At 33.8% G+C, this 16,849-nt stretch overlaps 1 protein-coding gene across 1 annotated transcript in view; it reads right to left on the reverse strand.

Moving 5' to 3' along the window:
• The window catches only part of LOC111049498 (dynein light chain Tctex-type protein 2B), a 67,896-nt gene that overhangs the window by 36,731 nt on the left and 14,316 nt on the right, over positions 1–16,849 (reverse strand). Inside the window, exons 2-3 of the mRNA XM_022335576.2 lie at positions 7,086–7,219; positions 4,880–5,013 (exon numbers count right to left, since the gene is read on the reverse strand). Coding sequence (XP_022191268.1) covers positions 4,880–5,013; positions 7,086–7,219 — 268 coding nt within the window. The remainder of the gene's footprint in view (positions 1–4,879; positions 5,014–7,085; positions 7,220–16,849) is intronic.

A 16,849-nucleotide genomic window follows, 5' to 3' on the forward strand; every position in this document is an offset into this window, starting at 1 on the left:
AGAATTATTGGTCCCTCAAGTAGCAGCTGATCAGAAAAAAGTTGTTCATAGCCTGTTGAAAACGTAAGAGAGTGTGAGCAAATGAAAAATAATAGCTGTAGTTGAGCTAACAAATTTGGCGACCTTAATTTAAAACATTGCAGTATTCATGGAACATCTGGAAGAATAGGTTCAGAATGTGACCGGATGATATCAAAATAAATTTAAAATCGATCTCTCCAAACATATGGTAGTTGAATGTAATGTTCATTGTGAGGTGATAGAAATGCGACTAATTTCTTCAGCTTCTGTTGTATTGGTTCCTCTGTTGTTCTATGTTTGTACGCAGCCATGGCCTTGAGAGGGCCAGTTGCACTGTCAGTTAATTCATAATCTGGACTAAATACCACGAGAACCAATGAGAGAAGCCTTCTATTAAAAAAACCCTGCTCTGATTAATTCTCATGAAATTTAATCCTGATTGAAATTGAACAGGCTTTTGTGCTACTGGGCCTGATATTTTCATGTTTCAAAATCAGCTAAAACTAAATCGAAAAAAACATAATATTCCATCAGCTGCTCCTATTTCCTTTCATGATGTCATTGCATGGCGCAAGTCAAACCTATTGATAATCATAGATCACAAGTAAATACTTAAGTTGTCAATTCAGATAGAAATTGAATTGAGTTACATGTTAGTTTACATCCAAATTTTTATCCCTAAGCTTTTGATTCTAAGCTAAGATCAAAGAAAGAAATCATATAATGGTAGTCAATACAAAGTGATTGAATACACTCTATTCAGATGTATGCAAATTTACATTAAAATGATCCCACTTCAATATTCATTATAGTAAAGTTTAGGATATGAGAAATCAGCCACAATATGTTATACTAACTATTATGAATGGAATCTTATGTATGAATGGACTTCCATGGGAGAAAGAATTAGTGGATTGGCTGCTTTTACACTTTTGGATAAGTGAAACAAAAAGTAAGCGACAGGCTATGCCAAAAATTCCAGAATAAGCAAGAGATCCATGGATAAGCTACCAGAGTCATCGAATTCGGAATCAACTTAATTTGGAATTTAATGCTCAATTGCATCAAGCAAAAACAAAAATAAGATGATCACTGCTAATTTGATAGCTGTCAACGGGAAATATTAATTACCCATGAATAAAGTCGAGGTCAATATTAGGTCAATAAAGCCCCGCCCAATATTCTACAAAATTCGGTGCGATAAGACTACTCTTCTACAGAGCACTTCCAACACATTAATTAATTATTCGAATGATTTGACTCAATAATTTTCATGCCAAGTTGTGGCGTAATCTCAAAAACGATTATAATAATTTTGGTAGGACTTAGATTATAAATGTTTTACAAAAATAATTTTATCTTTTAATTCCCGTAGCGAAGCACGGGTGCCCTGCTAGTATCATATACAGCTCAATAATTATTTTCTTAGTTCATATTATGTAAATTCATCTATAATTTTACTGTATTGTAAGCTATTGTATATAAGTGTATAAGCCAGTGTATATTGTAATCTACATAAATAAAGTACTCAATCAATCAATCACCTGGAATATCTCTGAATCCTCCATCAACTTCATTCTGACTCCAATGCCTTATCCACTAGTACTTTCACCAAATCCACCCACACTCAAAAGTTCCTACACTTGAGAGTTGCCATCCCTACCACATCAAAAGATCCCTCCCACGTTCCCTCTCAATGGTGAAGTGTCAAAGGTGCTAGAGCGGTAGAACCCCACCGAAAATCCGGGTTCTTTTATATCCATAATCCTCCATATTCTACATCCTTACCCCTCACCAAGCCTTAATATCCTCCCACTTGTACCTTTCAAATTTTCACTTACCTGTGGATTCTGCCCATCCAATAAATTAGCCTACATTAGTAACATAATTTGAATGAATTTCCACAAATATTTTTCACTACCTATGAAATGTATTTAAATTTATAAGTGTTTTTTTTTTTATTTTATTAGTGCTTGCCATAGGTTTGTGAGACCTGGCAATGTAAGACAAATTAAATAAATATCAAATATCAATCCGAGGCCAAAAAATGTGCAGTGATCCCCACCACCTTGACCAGTACCTCAAAAAACTCCACCAATCCCTCCTGAGGTGTAACTATCCTGGAAGCTTGTTACAGAAACAAATCTCCTCTAATCTAAATAGCCCAACCGAACGAATCTCTGCACTTGTTGATTTCGACCTCCAGCCCATTGTTGCCTCCCTACCCTCTCATATCAGAGACTCCTTCCACTTCATAGATATCCTAAGAAACACAACCCTTCCAACTGACCAACAACTCCTCCTTGTTACCATTGATGTAGCCTCCCTCTACACTTCCATCCCCCATTCTGAAGGCTTATCACCTCTGATGAAATCCAAAATCCACCCGGTACCCTACCTTGCAAACGCCCCGGCTGTAAAAGCTGTCCTATCACTGATTCTTCCATCTCCTTTACCAGTCATATCACCAACTACACCCATCAAATCCATTAATCCAGTAATTGCATCTCCAAAAATTGTATCTTCCTCCTTTCCTGCAACTTCTGTCCTGCCTTCTACATAGGTGAAACCACCACTGTCCTAAACCTCCGAATCAACAATCACAGAGCTTCCTTTAAATATGATACTTCCCTACCCATACCTACCCATGGCTCTGAGCACAACAAGAACTTTGAACAATGGTTTAAAATCAAAGTTCTTGCCACCCTACCTCCCACAGCCCACTAAAGTGTTTTCCATGGATGTCAAGACAAAAGAATTGGCTTTTATTTGGGTGCTTGGAGCTGCTTCCAGTCCTGGTCTCAACAGACAGCAATAGTACCACAACAATCAACTCTATACCAAATTCTCAATAAAAATAAAATAAAATAAGTTTCATTCCAATTCAATTCTATAATTCCATTTTTTAATTTTATTCTAATTTCTAATTTCAAATCTCCTCTTTTCTATCAATTCATAATCTACCATTTTCCTTATCCATAATATACTCATATTTGAAATCTCCTGCTTGTAACCCCCTTTAATCTGTACCCCTTTTTCCCCATCCGTGTCTACTGCGTGCTCTGTTGTCTGTCTCTACTACTCCATTCCTCTCTACTGCGTGCTCTGTGGTCTTGGCCGTTGGAATTCGAACTGAACAACAACACCACTCACTACATCTAGTTCGCTGAGGAAAGTTGGCTAAGCCACCGAAAATTTCGAAAATAATGTAAGTTTCTAAATGTTTTCAATCTATCTGTGTCGTGTGTTTCCTGTTTAAATTAGTATTATAAAACTGTAAAGTGTTTCCTGTTATGTGCTATTAAATTTTAAAGTTATTAAATTAAAAGCTATTATATTAACTTTATTTTCAATAGACTTATTTTCTTGATATGCCATTATATCAGTATATTTGAAGTAGTATTATTGATTGTAATGAAGAACAATTTTATTGACTGATCAATTAGTTTTATAGGCTGGACAAACTTATGTGCCACGTACAAGCGCAATTCGCATTTTATAGGCTGATTCCATGTTCATTATATCTGTATCTTAATGTTTCTGTACAAATACCGATAAAATAAGCAGAGCTTCAGCTGATGAAAAGCGAATTGCGCGTGTTGATGGCGCATAAGTCTGTACGCACCTTGTGAAAAACATCACGATAACTTATAGTAATTGTGTCATCACCACAACCAATAAAGCCATAGTTTGATTCGACCATTACTGTAAAACGATTGATGATAACAATCAAAGTTATATTTTCGTCCATGTGAAATCACCTACATTTTTTTCGTGTTAATTTATCAAATAAATATTAATCTGAATCAATCTTTATGAAAACTAAACTTTTAAAGAAGGAGTGAACAAACGATAAATAGTTCACAGAAATTTGAATCCAGAGTCTGAAAAATATCTCAATAATATAATACCATGTATCTAAATTGTCTTTTACATTCAAGGCTTTGTAGCCAATTTACTGTGAAACAATCAAGGAGATGTGGAATTTAAAAATTATCAAAAACGAAGACTATTGTTTCAAACGAAAGTGATAAGAAAAATAAGTAGTAATTGAATATAATCTTCGAATAAGATCATTTTAAACACTTAGCAGTGATGACGTTTCGACTTGTTTTTGGCCATCTTCAGACTCAGGGAAACTGGGAAACTCAGATGACCAACTACACGTCGAAACGCCATCACTACTGAAAAGTAAATGTTTCTACTTCAAAAGTGCTTCAAATCGAAGTATAAATTGATAGTGGAAAAAATATATTAAAAACCCAGTAATTTGATACAGCTTGAATATTAACCTTCCTATTAACCGTCGCGCTGTTGTAAAAGTACAACAGTGTCATTTTTTTGCTGCACAAAACTATTGAATGGGGTGGTGTCAGTGAATGAGTCACCTACGCATTCCAAAACTTTCACCCCATCACTCCACTGAGTTGCAGTATCAAACGAGCAATGGTTCAGTCTTTAGGTGCCATTTAGTCGCGACAGTGCATAAGTCGCACTGTGCATAAGATAGGGAAAGACTGTATACGGGGACTGTAAACAAACCAATAACACAGAATTGATGACTTTGCTTGATGTACCTTATTGGGCTATGAAATGGTAATCATCCAAGTGTTCATCGGAGTAAAATAATCCAAAAAAGATGAAAAAAGTAATTATACAATTAATTAATATGTTTTGACAGTAAACAGAGTACATAACTCTTGGAAAATTGGACATTGTAAAAAATACAACACGCGACTGCTCGTGGGATCGAGTAGGGTGCGACTACCGGAAGGTTAATGTGCCTTTCCTTCTTAAGTAAGCAATAAAATTACAGAAGAAATGAGAGTAGACTTGTGATAGTGGTGGATGAGCTTACATTGATGAAAGTGTCGGTTGCGTAGGCATCTGTTTCTGCATCCCACAAGCATCGAGTGGCAATTTTCACGCCAGCCCCTCGCTGCTCTCCAATCACAACTTGGACGACGAATTTGTACTTTTTGAACTCCATTTCTGCAAAATTAACAAACCATCACACTCAGTCGAGAATTTCAGCAGAAGAATCTGAATACAAATAATACAGTGTAATAAATCAATTCATACACCCAAGTTATTCTCCTGACATTCATTTATTGAAAATAAATGTCAAGAATTTAGAAATCGAATTCTAAATAACAACTAGGTTATGTGGTTTGTGTTATATTATAAGCAACTCATATTCAACAGTGTACCTAAAACGTCGGTTGATTCTAAAAGTCTTAGTGGTTAGTGGAAAGCTTGCTTCCCTTGGTGATATAGTGGCCACTAGATCCCCATATGTTCTACTGGAGCTACAGACCAGTTTCTAATTTTAAATTCAACTTATATAAGATTTTACTAGAGTTGAAAATCACTTTATATGAAAGTGGGACAGTTTACAATTTTCCATAATAATTATAAAATGAAATCTAATGATTCCTTTTCACAAAAATATAGCAAATTACAATTTAAAAAAAAATAGGAACTAAGTTGACCACACTAACCAGTATTCGTGGTCAACTTACAGAATTATTCTAGTTTGATACAAGCTTATAAATTTCAGTAGCACTGTTCAATAAAACATTACAAAGTTTATTTTCTCTAAAATTATCAGATGTGTTTAAGTGAGATGATGCCAACTTTGCATCTAAAAACAATTTCTGCATCGAAAATGTTTTGTAATAGTTATGATATTGGAATAAATTCATTGATTGAGTTAATTTAAAAAGGTATAGAATTGGGACTTTTCCAATCAGACTCTAGTAATCTTTTAATTTTCTGTGTGAATTTTTATCGTGAGAAATTTATTTTTCTGTTGAAAAATAATTCTCTCACATTAAGATTTTGCTAACTTGCGTCCGGGAAGACTCAAATTTTATGCAGGGTTGAAGTATTCTCACGGAACTGTATTTCTATTAGCGATGGAAAAAACACGAGTATTTGGGAATATTTCAAACTTGCATTTTCCTTTCTCACAGAATTCTGCTCTGTCTCCACGTGGACCGTCGTCTCGTTAGTGGAAGGGGAACATAATTTGCGTGGAAAAGTTCAGTTCAATCAAGCCACGGCCGAATTCACATTTAAAATCCAGAGGTAGCCTCGGTCCTCGAGGGCTCAAAATTAACGAGTGTGTTGAATTTGTTTGCTGTTTAAGTTTGGTAATATGTATTATTTTTCGCCATGAGTTATGTTGAAATAGTTTACTAATTATTTGAAGTGGATGTGTGAATGTTTGTTTAAATTAGTAAGTTATCCGAGAGTATTCAGTGTAGTGAAAATTTCTAAGTAGAGGTGGATTTATAAATTGAACGATTGTTAGTGCCATTAAATTTCCTAGCTCATGCTGAAAACCCTTGAATGACCGAGTCCTAAATTATTCATTTGAAGTAGAGAAATGTGTAAAGTTCACGCTACTATCGTAAACAGTTAGAATTCCAGACGAACAGTTAAAAAAATCTTACAGGCAGTTTTATAGAATGTGAAATGAAACGATACTGATTATTTGTTGTTCAAATTTAAATTAGATTAATCCATTCAATAAAATTTAGAAGTTTAATAGAACGCAAAAGTTTGTTGTTAATTAAGTCCCATGAATCGCCCTTTAGTATTTTAGAGATCCCTCTTAACCCCCACTGGGGGCGGTTACACTCTGATTAGAATCTTTAAACTTCTGTTTTGTTAGATGGATGTTAAGATAATCTGAATCTTAGATTTAAGATAAGAGTCAAAAAGAGTTTGGCGACATTATTCTAAAATCTAAACTATGTTATAAGGTATCTGCTGCTCGCGTTATTCTAATTGAAAATTGAAAAAGATAAAATTGAAGCTTAGTTTGCAAGTCGCTTAACTCACTGTGCCGCGGACAGAGCCGACAGGCCTTGTTGAACAGAAATTGCAAATTTAGCACCAAAAAACCCAGCTTGTGCCATGTAATTCAAGAGTGATAGTAGTAAAGAAGCAATACAGCATTCCCATTCAAGCCATTCGGCGTCGTCGAATCTGGTGAAATAGAGTATTATTGAGAGATAAAGTATAATATATTGATAATATTATGTTTCCTTCTGTACCTTTCAATTGATTTTTTATACTATTTGAAATTTTCTCAGCCCATATATCAGCTCTGTCCGCTGTATACTCCTGGCCTCGTAACTCCTCGTCCAGCACATTGTGGATCAAGTGTTTGACGACATCAGTTTTGAATCTGCAAATAAAAATGTTTCATTTTTATTATCTTTGTTTCTATATTGGAAGAATTGCAGTACCTATGGAATGTAGCTATTTAAATACATTGTATCTATCGATTCAATATGGCAGTGGGTGAAGTCTGTGTAATATTCCCATAATAGAAAATGAGAAAGCGATTCTTTGTGACCCTTTTTGTAAAAAATGGTTTCTTTCTGAATGTGTGAATATCTCAACAGATAAATTCAATCCCTGGGCGATATTGTGAATTGGCACTGTTTTGAACTATCAATTTACTCTTTATTGTAATCAGCATGCGTTGAATCCTAAATCTCAACTCTCAATCTTCCAAATATTATAATTTTGAAGATTCAACCAAGTTGATGATGGAAATCAAGCTTTCTTTGCCAGTTGAAATACCAATAATGACGTTCATTTTTAATATGTGACTATCATAATAATACTAACCTCCCTTTTTTCAAAACTTTATAAAACGTATTGTTAGAGTCAGAAAACTTTTATTCTATTATCGAGATGTTAGTATGTTTTTAAAGTTTTGTTTCATGTAGTTTTGAAGAGTATGTAATGGAGGTGACGTTCCCTACTCTGGATACACTTAGGGCCGTTTTCCGAGCGCGAGATTTAGTCCAAGTTCTAGACTTTAAACAACTGGAGTCAGAAAATTGGCTTTCCGAAACGGAGCGTAGTCGTAGTCAGTCACGTTTAAAAATTTCGAAAACTAGAAAATTGAGTAAAATGAAGAGAAAATAGTGTAAAATTTCAGCTACTTTTAATTATTTAGGAATGTTTTATTTCGTCAAGGAAAAACGTTTCCAATTATAGAAATGAGAAAATAAAGATTTATTTTGCTTTAACTATGCCCCGTTTCGGAAAGCCGAATTTTCTGACTCCAGCTGTTTAAAGTCTAGAACTTACATAAATCCCGAGCTCGGAAACCGGCCCTTAGGGTATAGTCCAGTCAAATGGTCGTTTTTCAGGAAACAGCCCCGAAAGAATTTCTCTCAACGGTTCTATATTTATTTTGGGGCGCTGAATTCGAATCTGAAATTTGCTGACACGAGAGCCGCCAGACGGCGGCTTCACCCCCAAAACCCCCAAAATTTCGGACTTTTTCGAAAGAGGAGGAAATTCTCTACAACCTTGACTACTTTTTCGATTTTTTAACTAAAGTGTTCAACAAGATACGTAACTTTGATTATACGAGACTGTGGAAATGATTAACGTATCAAAATGTTTTCGCATATTCAGAGTTGCGTATCTTGTGAAACACTTCAGTTAAAAAATCGAAAAAGTAGTCAAGGTTGTAGAGAATTTCCTCCTCTTTCCGCCCCCATGAATCGTTTTCCTGTTTTCAGTACGGTAGGCTACCGTTCAAAAGTTACAGCTAATTGAAAAAATGATAATTTTCATTTTCTCATTTTTTCTGCGATTTTACTGTTATTCAAGAGTCTCTAAAACGAGTAAGATACATGATAGAAAATTGCAATTGGTATCAAATGAAAGAGAATTACATGCTCTATAAGCTACGTTGCATTAAACCCATCTTGCATGACTGTTTATTATCGAAAAACTGTCGAGACTGTGAAAATGAGGAAAATATCGCAAATTTTTCGATTTTTTGAATAAAACGTATCTTACCTCTCGATTACATTTTTACAAAATTTATTTACCTCACATGAAAGAGGAGATTCTGTTCTTCAAATCACGACCAAGTGAAATTTTTTATCATTTCGGGTTACCGAGATACACAGTTTTGAGCCGCCTTGACGAGCTGAGAAGAATGAACTGTAGTACGAGGAGATCTGATCATTCTGTCGAAAGTTATAAGTGTTTAAAGTTTTGATCTTTGACGTATCCTTATGACGTACCCCCCACTAGGAAATACTGAAATTAAATGTTTCTAACGGGTGATTCTCATAGAAAATAACCCGCGTGATATGATTTCAGCCGAAATATGTATTTTCTTGTTAGGAAGGCCTTGAAAAGGTACTATAATGAAAAATTTGTATTTTGGCTGTAGGACATGATTTTCTATTTTTGGGTATATCCCCCCTCCCACCACTACTAAATTCGAAAATTCCTAAGGAATCCTGTTCATAATGAATTGTTCTTCCACGTGATGTGTGGTTTCTTTCTATACTAGAAAAATATCCATGTTGTATAGGGTAGAAGTGGTAGGTTTGTATAATTTCGAGAACCCCTTAAAAAATACCCCTTTTTTGAAAATTCGTAGCTCCGGAACCAAATGTGGTAGAATCCTGCGCGACCACTTAATTTATTTGAAATTTTACTCTCTTTAATTTCGTCGATAATGATTTTTCTTGAGAATCTCAAGGTTCACGAGATAAAATGAGAAAATTGAAAAAGTCCGAAATTTTGGGGGTTTTGGGGGTGAAGCCGCCCTCTGGCGTGTCAGCAAATTTCAGATTCGTATTCAGCGCCCCAAAATACATATAGAACCGTCGAGAAAAATTCTTTCGGGGCTGTTCCCTGAAAAACGACCATTTGACTGGACTAGTACGTATTTCTAGTATTTGATATCACCCTTTCAAACATTGCAGGAGTAATTCTAGCAATTTCTATCTGTACTTTGTTCTTCAAATCTTGTAAGGTCTTCGGACTGTTCTTGCAAATCGACTCTAATCTAAAATAAAATATTCCTTCGAAACAGCCATTTTTTAAATTATGTCTATCTTGTATGGATGGAAATTAAGGTCTTCGTGAAGAATCCTCCTCACAGAACGATCTGAATGTCCAAGGGCTGATGCATGTTTGCGTTCTGAACGCCTTGGAAATTGTAAAATTGAAGCTCTCACTGTCTCGATGTTTTCATGTAATCTAACAAACTTAAAAAAACTTCACACTCAACACTAAAGCTGCTATAACTATTGATGGAAAACATAGAATGGTGTCATATTACATCAAATTAAAGAGAATTGAATCCTCTACAACCCAACGTACAATACTTATTCTTTCGATGCATTGTTGTTGAGTAATAACCTCTGAAAGAGCGAAAAGTTGGAAGAAAAACTGCATTTTCAAAACTTTTACACTTTTAAAAGTGAATATCTCTAGAACTAAAGGAGATATAACAAACCTCTACTGAATAAAACTTGTAGGAAATTTATCTAGCTTCATTTTTGTTAAGTTAGTCATGTCGCTGAAATGCATTGTTTCCAAGCTACATGCTTACTCGCTGAAATGCATTGTTTTCAAGCTACATGCTTGCTGATGCCAAGATTTGGCGTGCGTCATGCCAAATTGCTTTTATGCAATGAAAAAATGTAATGAACTCACAAAATATTCAATCTCACTTTAATTTCTTTCTTAATGAATAGAATATGATAATTTATTCAATTATTACAAATTTATTAAGAATACTCAAACATTGATATTATATCAGATAGGCCTATAATGGGATGACTTTAATCATACTATCTACTCTAGAAATGCAAGACATGGCACTGTAACTCTATCTTTTCCACTGACTTTTTAACGTGAATCACACTATAAAATGAATGCTCTATGTGAGAGGAAAACTCTTAAATAAAACTCATGGTAGAATTGCTTAATGAAGGCGGCTGAATCACAAGTTTGATCAAAAGGTTTACACTCATGTAGTTGGAAGTGTTCTTTTAGAACAGAACACTTGGCAATTCTTTAGAAATTTAGTACTCATATACAATGAAGTTAACTCCACCCATAAAGAGCATTCAGACAAAATTTTATTCAATTTAACAAGTATAACATAGCAACAGGCATAATAATCATTTGTTATATGATGTTTGTAGATTAAACATGAGAGCATTTGCCATGATGTCCCTAGTATTGAAATTTTAAAGTCTACTTTCAAGTTTTGGAGAATCCATTCTTTGCATTCACGACTGAAACGGCATCCACTTTCCATTCAATGATAATGAATGTTAGCAACTTGTCTAAGTCGTGGTATACTGCTCTTGGAATACAATTTTGATGCAATTAATGTCACAATTATGTTGGTGGCTGCCGAGATAAAAGAAAATTATATTAAATTTCAGGTACTGATATCAATTTATTTTTTCAGATTAAGTTACTGAGGACGGTGGATGAAATTGATATCGTGTTTTGTTACCATTCTATGGTGGATTAGAGAGGGATGACACTAACAGGATAATGATTGGCAATATAAGAATCGCGTTTGAGAAAACTGAAAATGCATTGTAAGTTAGTATTTCATCTTAGTCAAGTATTCAAGTGTATGAAACAACTGTCTGTAGACAGGTATTAGGATGTAAGCAAATACAGTTGTAGCAAATGATATTATATTTTTGCTAAATAAAATTTATTTGAATTTATTCATCTCCGTGTTATCAATTGATATTATTCTATTCCATTCTAGAACCTCATCTGTGAATTTGATATTATTTACAAAAGTAATATATTCTGATTTTTGTAGACAATACCTTGACAGAAATGAAAAGACATTTTACAGTGCATGCTCAACATCAAATAATAAATGTTAAAAGTTGAGAAATACAAGCAGGTTTCACTGAGCAATAAAATGAACTAGCAGGAACCCGTGCTTCGCAAGGAGCTATTTTCAACCTTGTTAATCTGAAAACTTGACGTAATGAAATTTTGAAGAATTTAAAATAGGCCTATAACCATCCTTGGTTAATTAAGAATCTAGCCTATATGCAAAATTTCAAGTTAATTAGTCCAGTAGTTCAGACGTGATGATGCGTCAAACATAATTTTCCTATCCCGTACGTGTATAAGCCAACTCTTTATTTTATTATAGATATGGTTAACGACTGCAAGAGATAGATAGGAGTGTGGAACAGAATAGTTGTGAAACTATGATAGCGCCAGAATTCATAGCGCCAGAAGTACCTCCAATTCTCGTACCTCCATTTAGAGAGGCTTTTGTTTGAGACGAATGAAATCTTCTATCTTCTATATATATAAAAATGAATGTCTGTGTGTTTGTTCCCTATGACTTGAAAAATACTTGACATCACGGCATGAAACTTTGGGAATATGTTGTGTGAATATTGGAGATGGTTTCTGACCAGAAATTTTAATAGGGTGGCTAATAATGATTATTTATTGATCCATTTTACAGACCTATGTTTTCGAAATTGTCGGCCTAGAGGCTACCGAAGAACGGAAAGATGATCATGTAGTGTCAAGTGTAGTTGATTGGTACAAGCTGTAGATAATGGTTCCTTGGAAGACCTACACAAATAATTATCACTCCCCAATCATTGAGTTACCGGAACATGTTGGAAAAAATTATTCACCTCGTGGAAGAGAGTTGTTCATATTGCATTTATTATTACTGAAGAATGTCAGAATAATTTACAATTTTTCTGAATTTAGCTTAGCTTATATTCATCCTAAAATGGAAGATGAAAAGAATATGTAATTCCTGGTGATTCATCGTACATCACATATTTCCTGGACCATCTATTGACAATCAACAACTATGAAAACATTGAACTCATCTTTGAAACACTGATTTATCCTATCTATTTTTTTTTTTTAATTCAACACTTTACTGTTATATATTACAACCAATTGATTCAGAAGAATATGTTTAGATGTAAATGAAAATATTGATTGTCAGATAAATTTCATACTTCACCAAATAAAGTAAAGTGTGACATGAGATACATTGACTTTTTGGCGGGATGAAGTTCGCCAGGTAAGCTAGTTGTAAATAAAGCTTTATTATTAATAGTCTGTCTGTCTGTAGTTTTCTGCTCATAAGCAGGTCCTTCTATATGGCAGCAGCCATAATAGTCAACGCTGAAAAAAGACAGGCTCAATCACCAGGAATACTATAAATTCTATGGAGGACTTGTAAGCCATTGATATTGAGTAGTTGAATCACTTACATTATGGACACTGGATACATTATGGACAATCAATACCTATGAAATTTATTAGCTACAAAATAAAAAACTTTGATTGAAGTGACCCCGACTACTAGAATAAGAATAACCATTTAGATGAAATATAAGAAATTACTCACATCTCTCATCCACTCGTACTTTTTGTTCACAAAATATTAACACGAGAATATAAGTTATATTGAATGAACTCACGGCTAGTACCTACTCAAGTTTGTCTTTTTCTGGCCGTGCTACAAATAAATGTAGGTTTATGTTTGACATCTTGTTTTTGTGATCTTGTTGTCTATTAAGAAATTTGTCAATGTGATTTTTATTTGCAATAAAATTTGAATTTGAAAAAAGAATTATCAACAAACTCCTAACCAAAGAAAATCTCTGTGCTCTGTTCTAATCGGAATGTATGAGACTCCATATACAGCTGATAGAAGGCGCAAACAGGACTGGCCAAGCATACAACAATAGAACAAACACGTGGCAAGCTCACGCTTTCGATTCATGGAAAATTAAATTTGATCAGCTGATTGATAAAATTATTTTAAGCTTTTCAATGAATACAACATATGTTAGAATATCATGTGTCAATTATCTCAGTTCCATATATGCCATTCACCTTACCATGTTCATAACCTTACTAAATAGGATATTTTTTCATCCTTTGAAACCCTTAGAGGCAAAATATTTCAAAAACCGTTCTTAGTGCGCGTCTAGCATGTTTGAAGAATATTTGTGCAGAGTTTTAAGTCTGTAGGCCAATTAGTTTGAGCTGTAGTGTAATTTTACATGAACATTTTCAAAAAATGCCCTCTCCTGGACCCCTCTCTGCTTCTAGTCAGAATTTTTCTGCTTAGATCTAATTTTTTTTTTGTAGCTGAACAAAAAAGTTCCTCATGACTTTGCTGTGCAATGAGCGGTTAAAAAGTACAAAATTTTTGGGGGGCCCCAGCTCCCTCAGGGGGGCAAATTTCTGAAAATCCTTTCTTAGTGGATGTTTTAGGCTATCATAAACTATTGTGCAAAATTTCAAGTTTGTAGGCTCAGTAGTTTGGGCTGTGGTGTGATTTCAGTCTGTAGGGGCTTGGCCTTTTATAGATATAGAGAAGAAGAAAAAAAAGAAGAAGAAGAAGAAGATAGAGATAATGCAAGTATTAATATAGTATCAACTACATAATAATACAAATATTCTACTACATTTTCCCACCATCTACTACACTAGTATATTTAATGTTTGCCCAAATTCCCCTGTAATGTGTATTATTTGATTATTCAAAAGAGAAAATTCTTTTATTGCACATTTAAATCAAAAGTAAGGCTTTTCTAATTAATTAATTTATTTATTTATTTATTTATTCACATTGTGTACAAATAATACCTAACATGAGGAAAGGCACAACAGGCTCATGCCCAAAACTGTCCCATTTCCAATTTATACTATATTGTCCAAATCAAAATGTTGGTTATGTCACTTTCACTTTTTAAAATACAATTTACGCACTTCAATACTCAGATAAACGAGTAAATTTTGAATCAAATAGGTACTATTAGAGTCTAAAATAAAAAATCTAGAACAGTGTCTTAGTAATTATTCAAAAAGTCTAAATTTTGAATGAAACTAGAAATTTTTGAGCTAAAAACTTGACACTTTACAGAAAACTACAGCTGTTTTCATTCATATTTCATTTAATATTTATATTTCATTCATATTTTATTTAATTTCATTCATATTTCTATAAAATTTTAGAAATTCATAAATTCTCTCATCATCTAGTAAATATTGTGGGGGAAAATGGCTCATATTTTATGTCATAGGTGATTTTCGATTCAATTTATTCACAACACACAAAAATACAATGAGAAAATGCGATATAAAATAAATCAATAACAGTAACAATGATATTAACACATTAAAGACAATATTGCTAAAATGATGAGTGCTGGAAGAAAGAGGGGGAAAATACCTTGCCAACTATGGTTTCCCATGTAAAAGGCAGGCATGGTAAAACTGAAAGGGAGGAGTGTGTGATAGGGAAGAGAAAGAAGGTAGTTAGATAGGCAAGGCTGAAGAAAGGGAAGATAGTATGTGGAATAACAATAAAGATAACGGTTACAATAATTTGAAGAATAAAAAAATAATTGCTTTTTATTCAATTAAAGATTTCCTGATTCATTTTCTTTGTAATTCTAGCATTGTTGAGATGATGATCCGGAATTTTATTGATTATTATAGTACTTAGATAAATAAGTTGCCGTCTGATTGTTTCAACATTAGTATTATATATCAAATACTTAACTGAAGGAGGTCTCAAGCTTTAATGTCTATTTAATGCGTTATTGGTGCATGGCAAATTGGTTCTATTTTTTATTAAATATTTAATTACATTTCAAGCATATAACTGTCCAACTGTCAAAACCTTGAATTCATCAAATATAAGGTCAGTCGGGGAAAATCTCGGTTTATTTAAAATAGATTTAATTATTATTTTTGCATTATGAATAGATCTTCCAAATGGGAATTATAACACCCTTCCCATTCTGCTACTCCGTATTGCATTATAGACTGTACTATAGCAAAATAAAGGATTTTAAGATGAGTTGGATTCAGAATTTTTCTAGTTGCATAAAATTTGTAAGAGAGGTATTTCATCCTTCTGCAAACGAATTTAATATGGATATCCCATTTCAGGTTCTCATCTATATAGATACCTAGATATTTACAATTTTTAACTTTAACAATGATAGGACAAGTGCAGGCGCTTTTGATTCATGGGAAATTAAATTCGTTCAGCTGATTGATAAAATCAAAGACCTTAAAGATGCATAGACTCACATGCAGCGCTAGTGTCGTACTTGGAATTGAAATCGGCCATTGAGGGGGCAACCTATAAGATTATTACATACCAATGCCTTTGTAATCTATAGTATTACAAATATATAGATATAATATCTCGTGCTAAAATACCCCAATGGCGGCCTTCAATTTCAAGTAAGAGCTATCATTGGGAAGGCATAGGCATTGTGGGTCTATATCTCTTTAAGGTCTTTGGATAAAATTATTTTAAGCTTTCCAATGAATACAACATATGTTAGAATATCATGTGTCAATTATCTCAGTTCCATATATGGCATTCACCTTACCATGTTCATAACCTTACTAAATAGGATCCTTTTTCATCCTTTGAAACCCTTAGAGGCAAAATATTTCAAAATCCGTTCTTAGTGCGCGTCTAGCAAGTTTGAAGAATATTTGTGCAGAGTTTTAAGTCTGTAGGCCAATTAGTTTGAGCTGTAGTGTAATTTTACATGAACATTTTCAAAAAATGCCCTCTCCTGGACCCCTCTCTGCTTCTGGTCAGAATTTTTCTGCTTAGATCTAATTTTTTTTGTAGCTGAACAAAAAAGTTCCTCATGACTTTGCTGTGCAATGAGCGGTTAAAAAGTACAAAATTTTTGGGGGACTCCAGCTCCCTCAGGGGGGCAAATTTCTGAAAATCCTTTCTTAGTGGATGTTTTGAGGCTATCATAAACAATTGTGCAAAATTTCAAGTTTGTAGGCTCAGTAGTTTGGGCTGTGGTGTGATTTCAGTCTGTAGGGGCTTAGCCTTTTATAGAAAAATAAACAATTGCAATGATTTATTGAACGAGCAGATGTGATCATTAACAAAATGATCTTCATCTGATCTAATGTAAACAAACTATAGGTACGTTTTCACAGCATTTTTGTTATTACTTGATGT

Source organism: Nilaparvata lugens, chromosome 2 (assembly GCF_014356525.2).
Source record: "Nilaparvata lugens isolate BPH chromosome 2, ASM1435652v1, whole genome shotgun sequence".
Taxonomy (NCBI): Eukaryota; Metazoa; Arthropoda; class Insecta; order Hemiptera; family Delphacidae; genus Nilaparvata; species Nilaparvata lugens.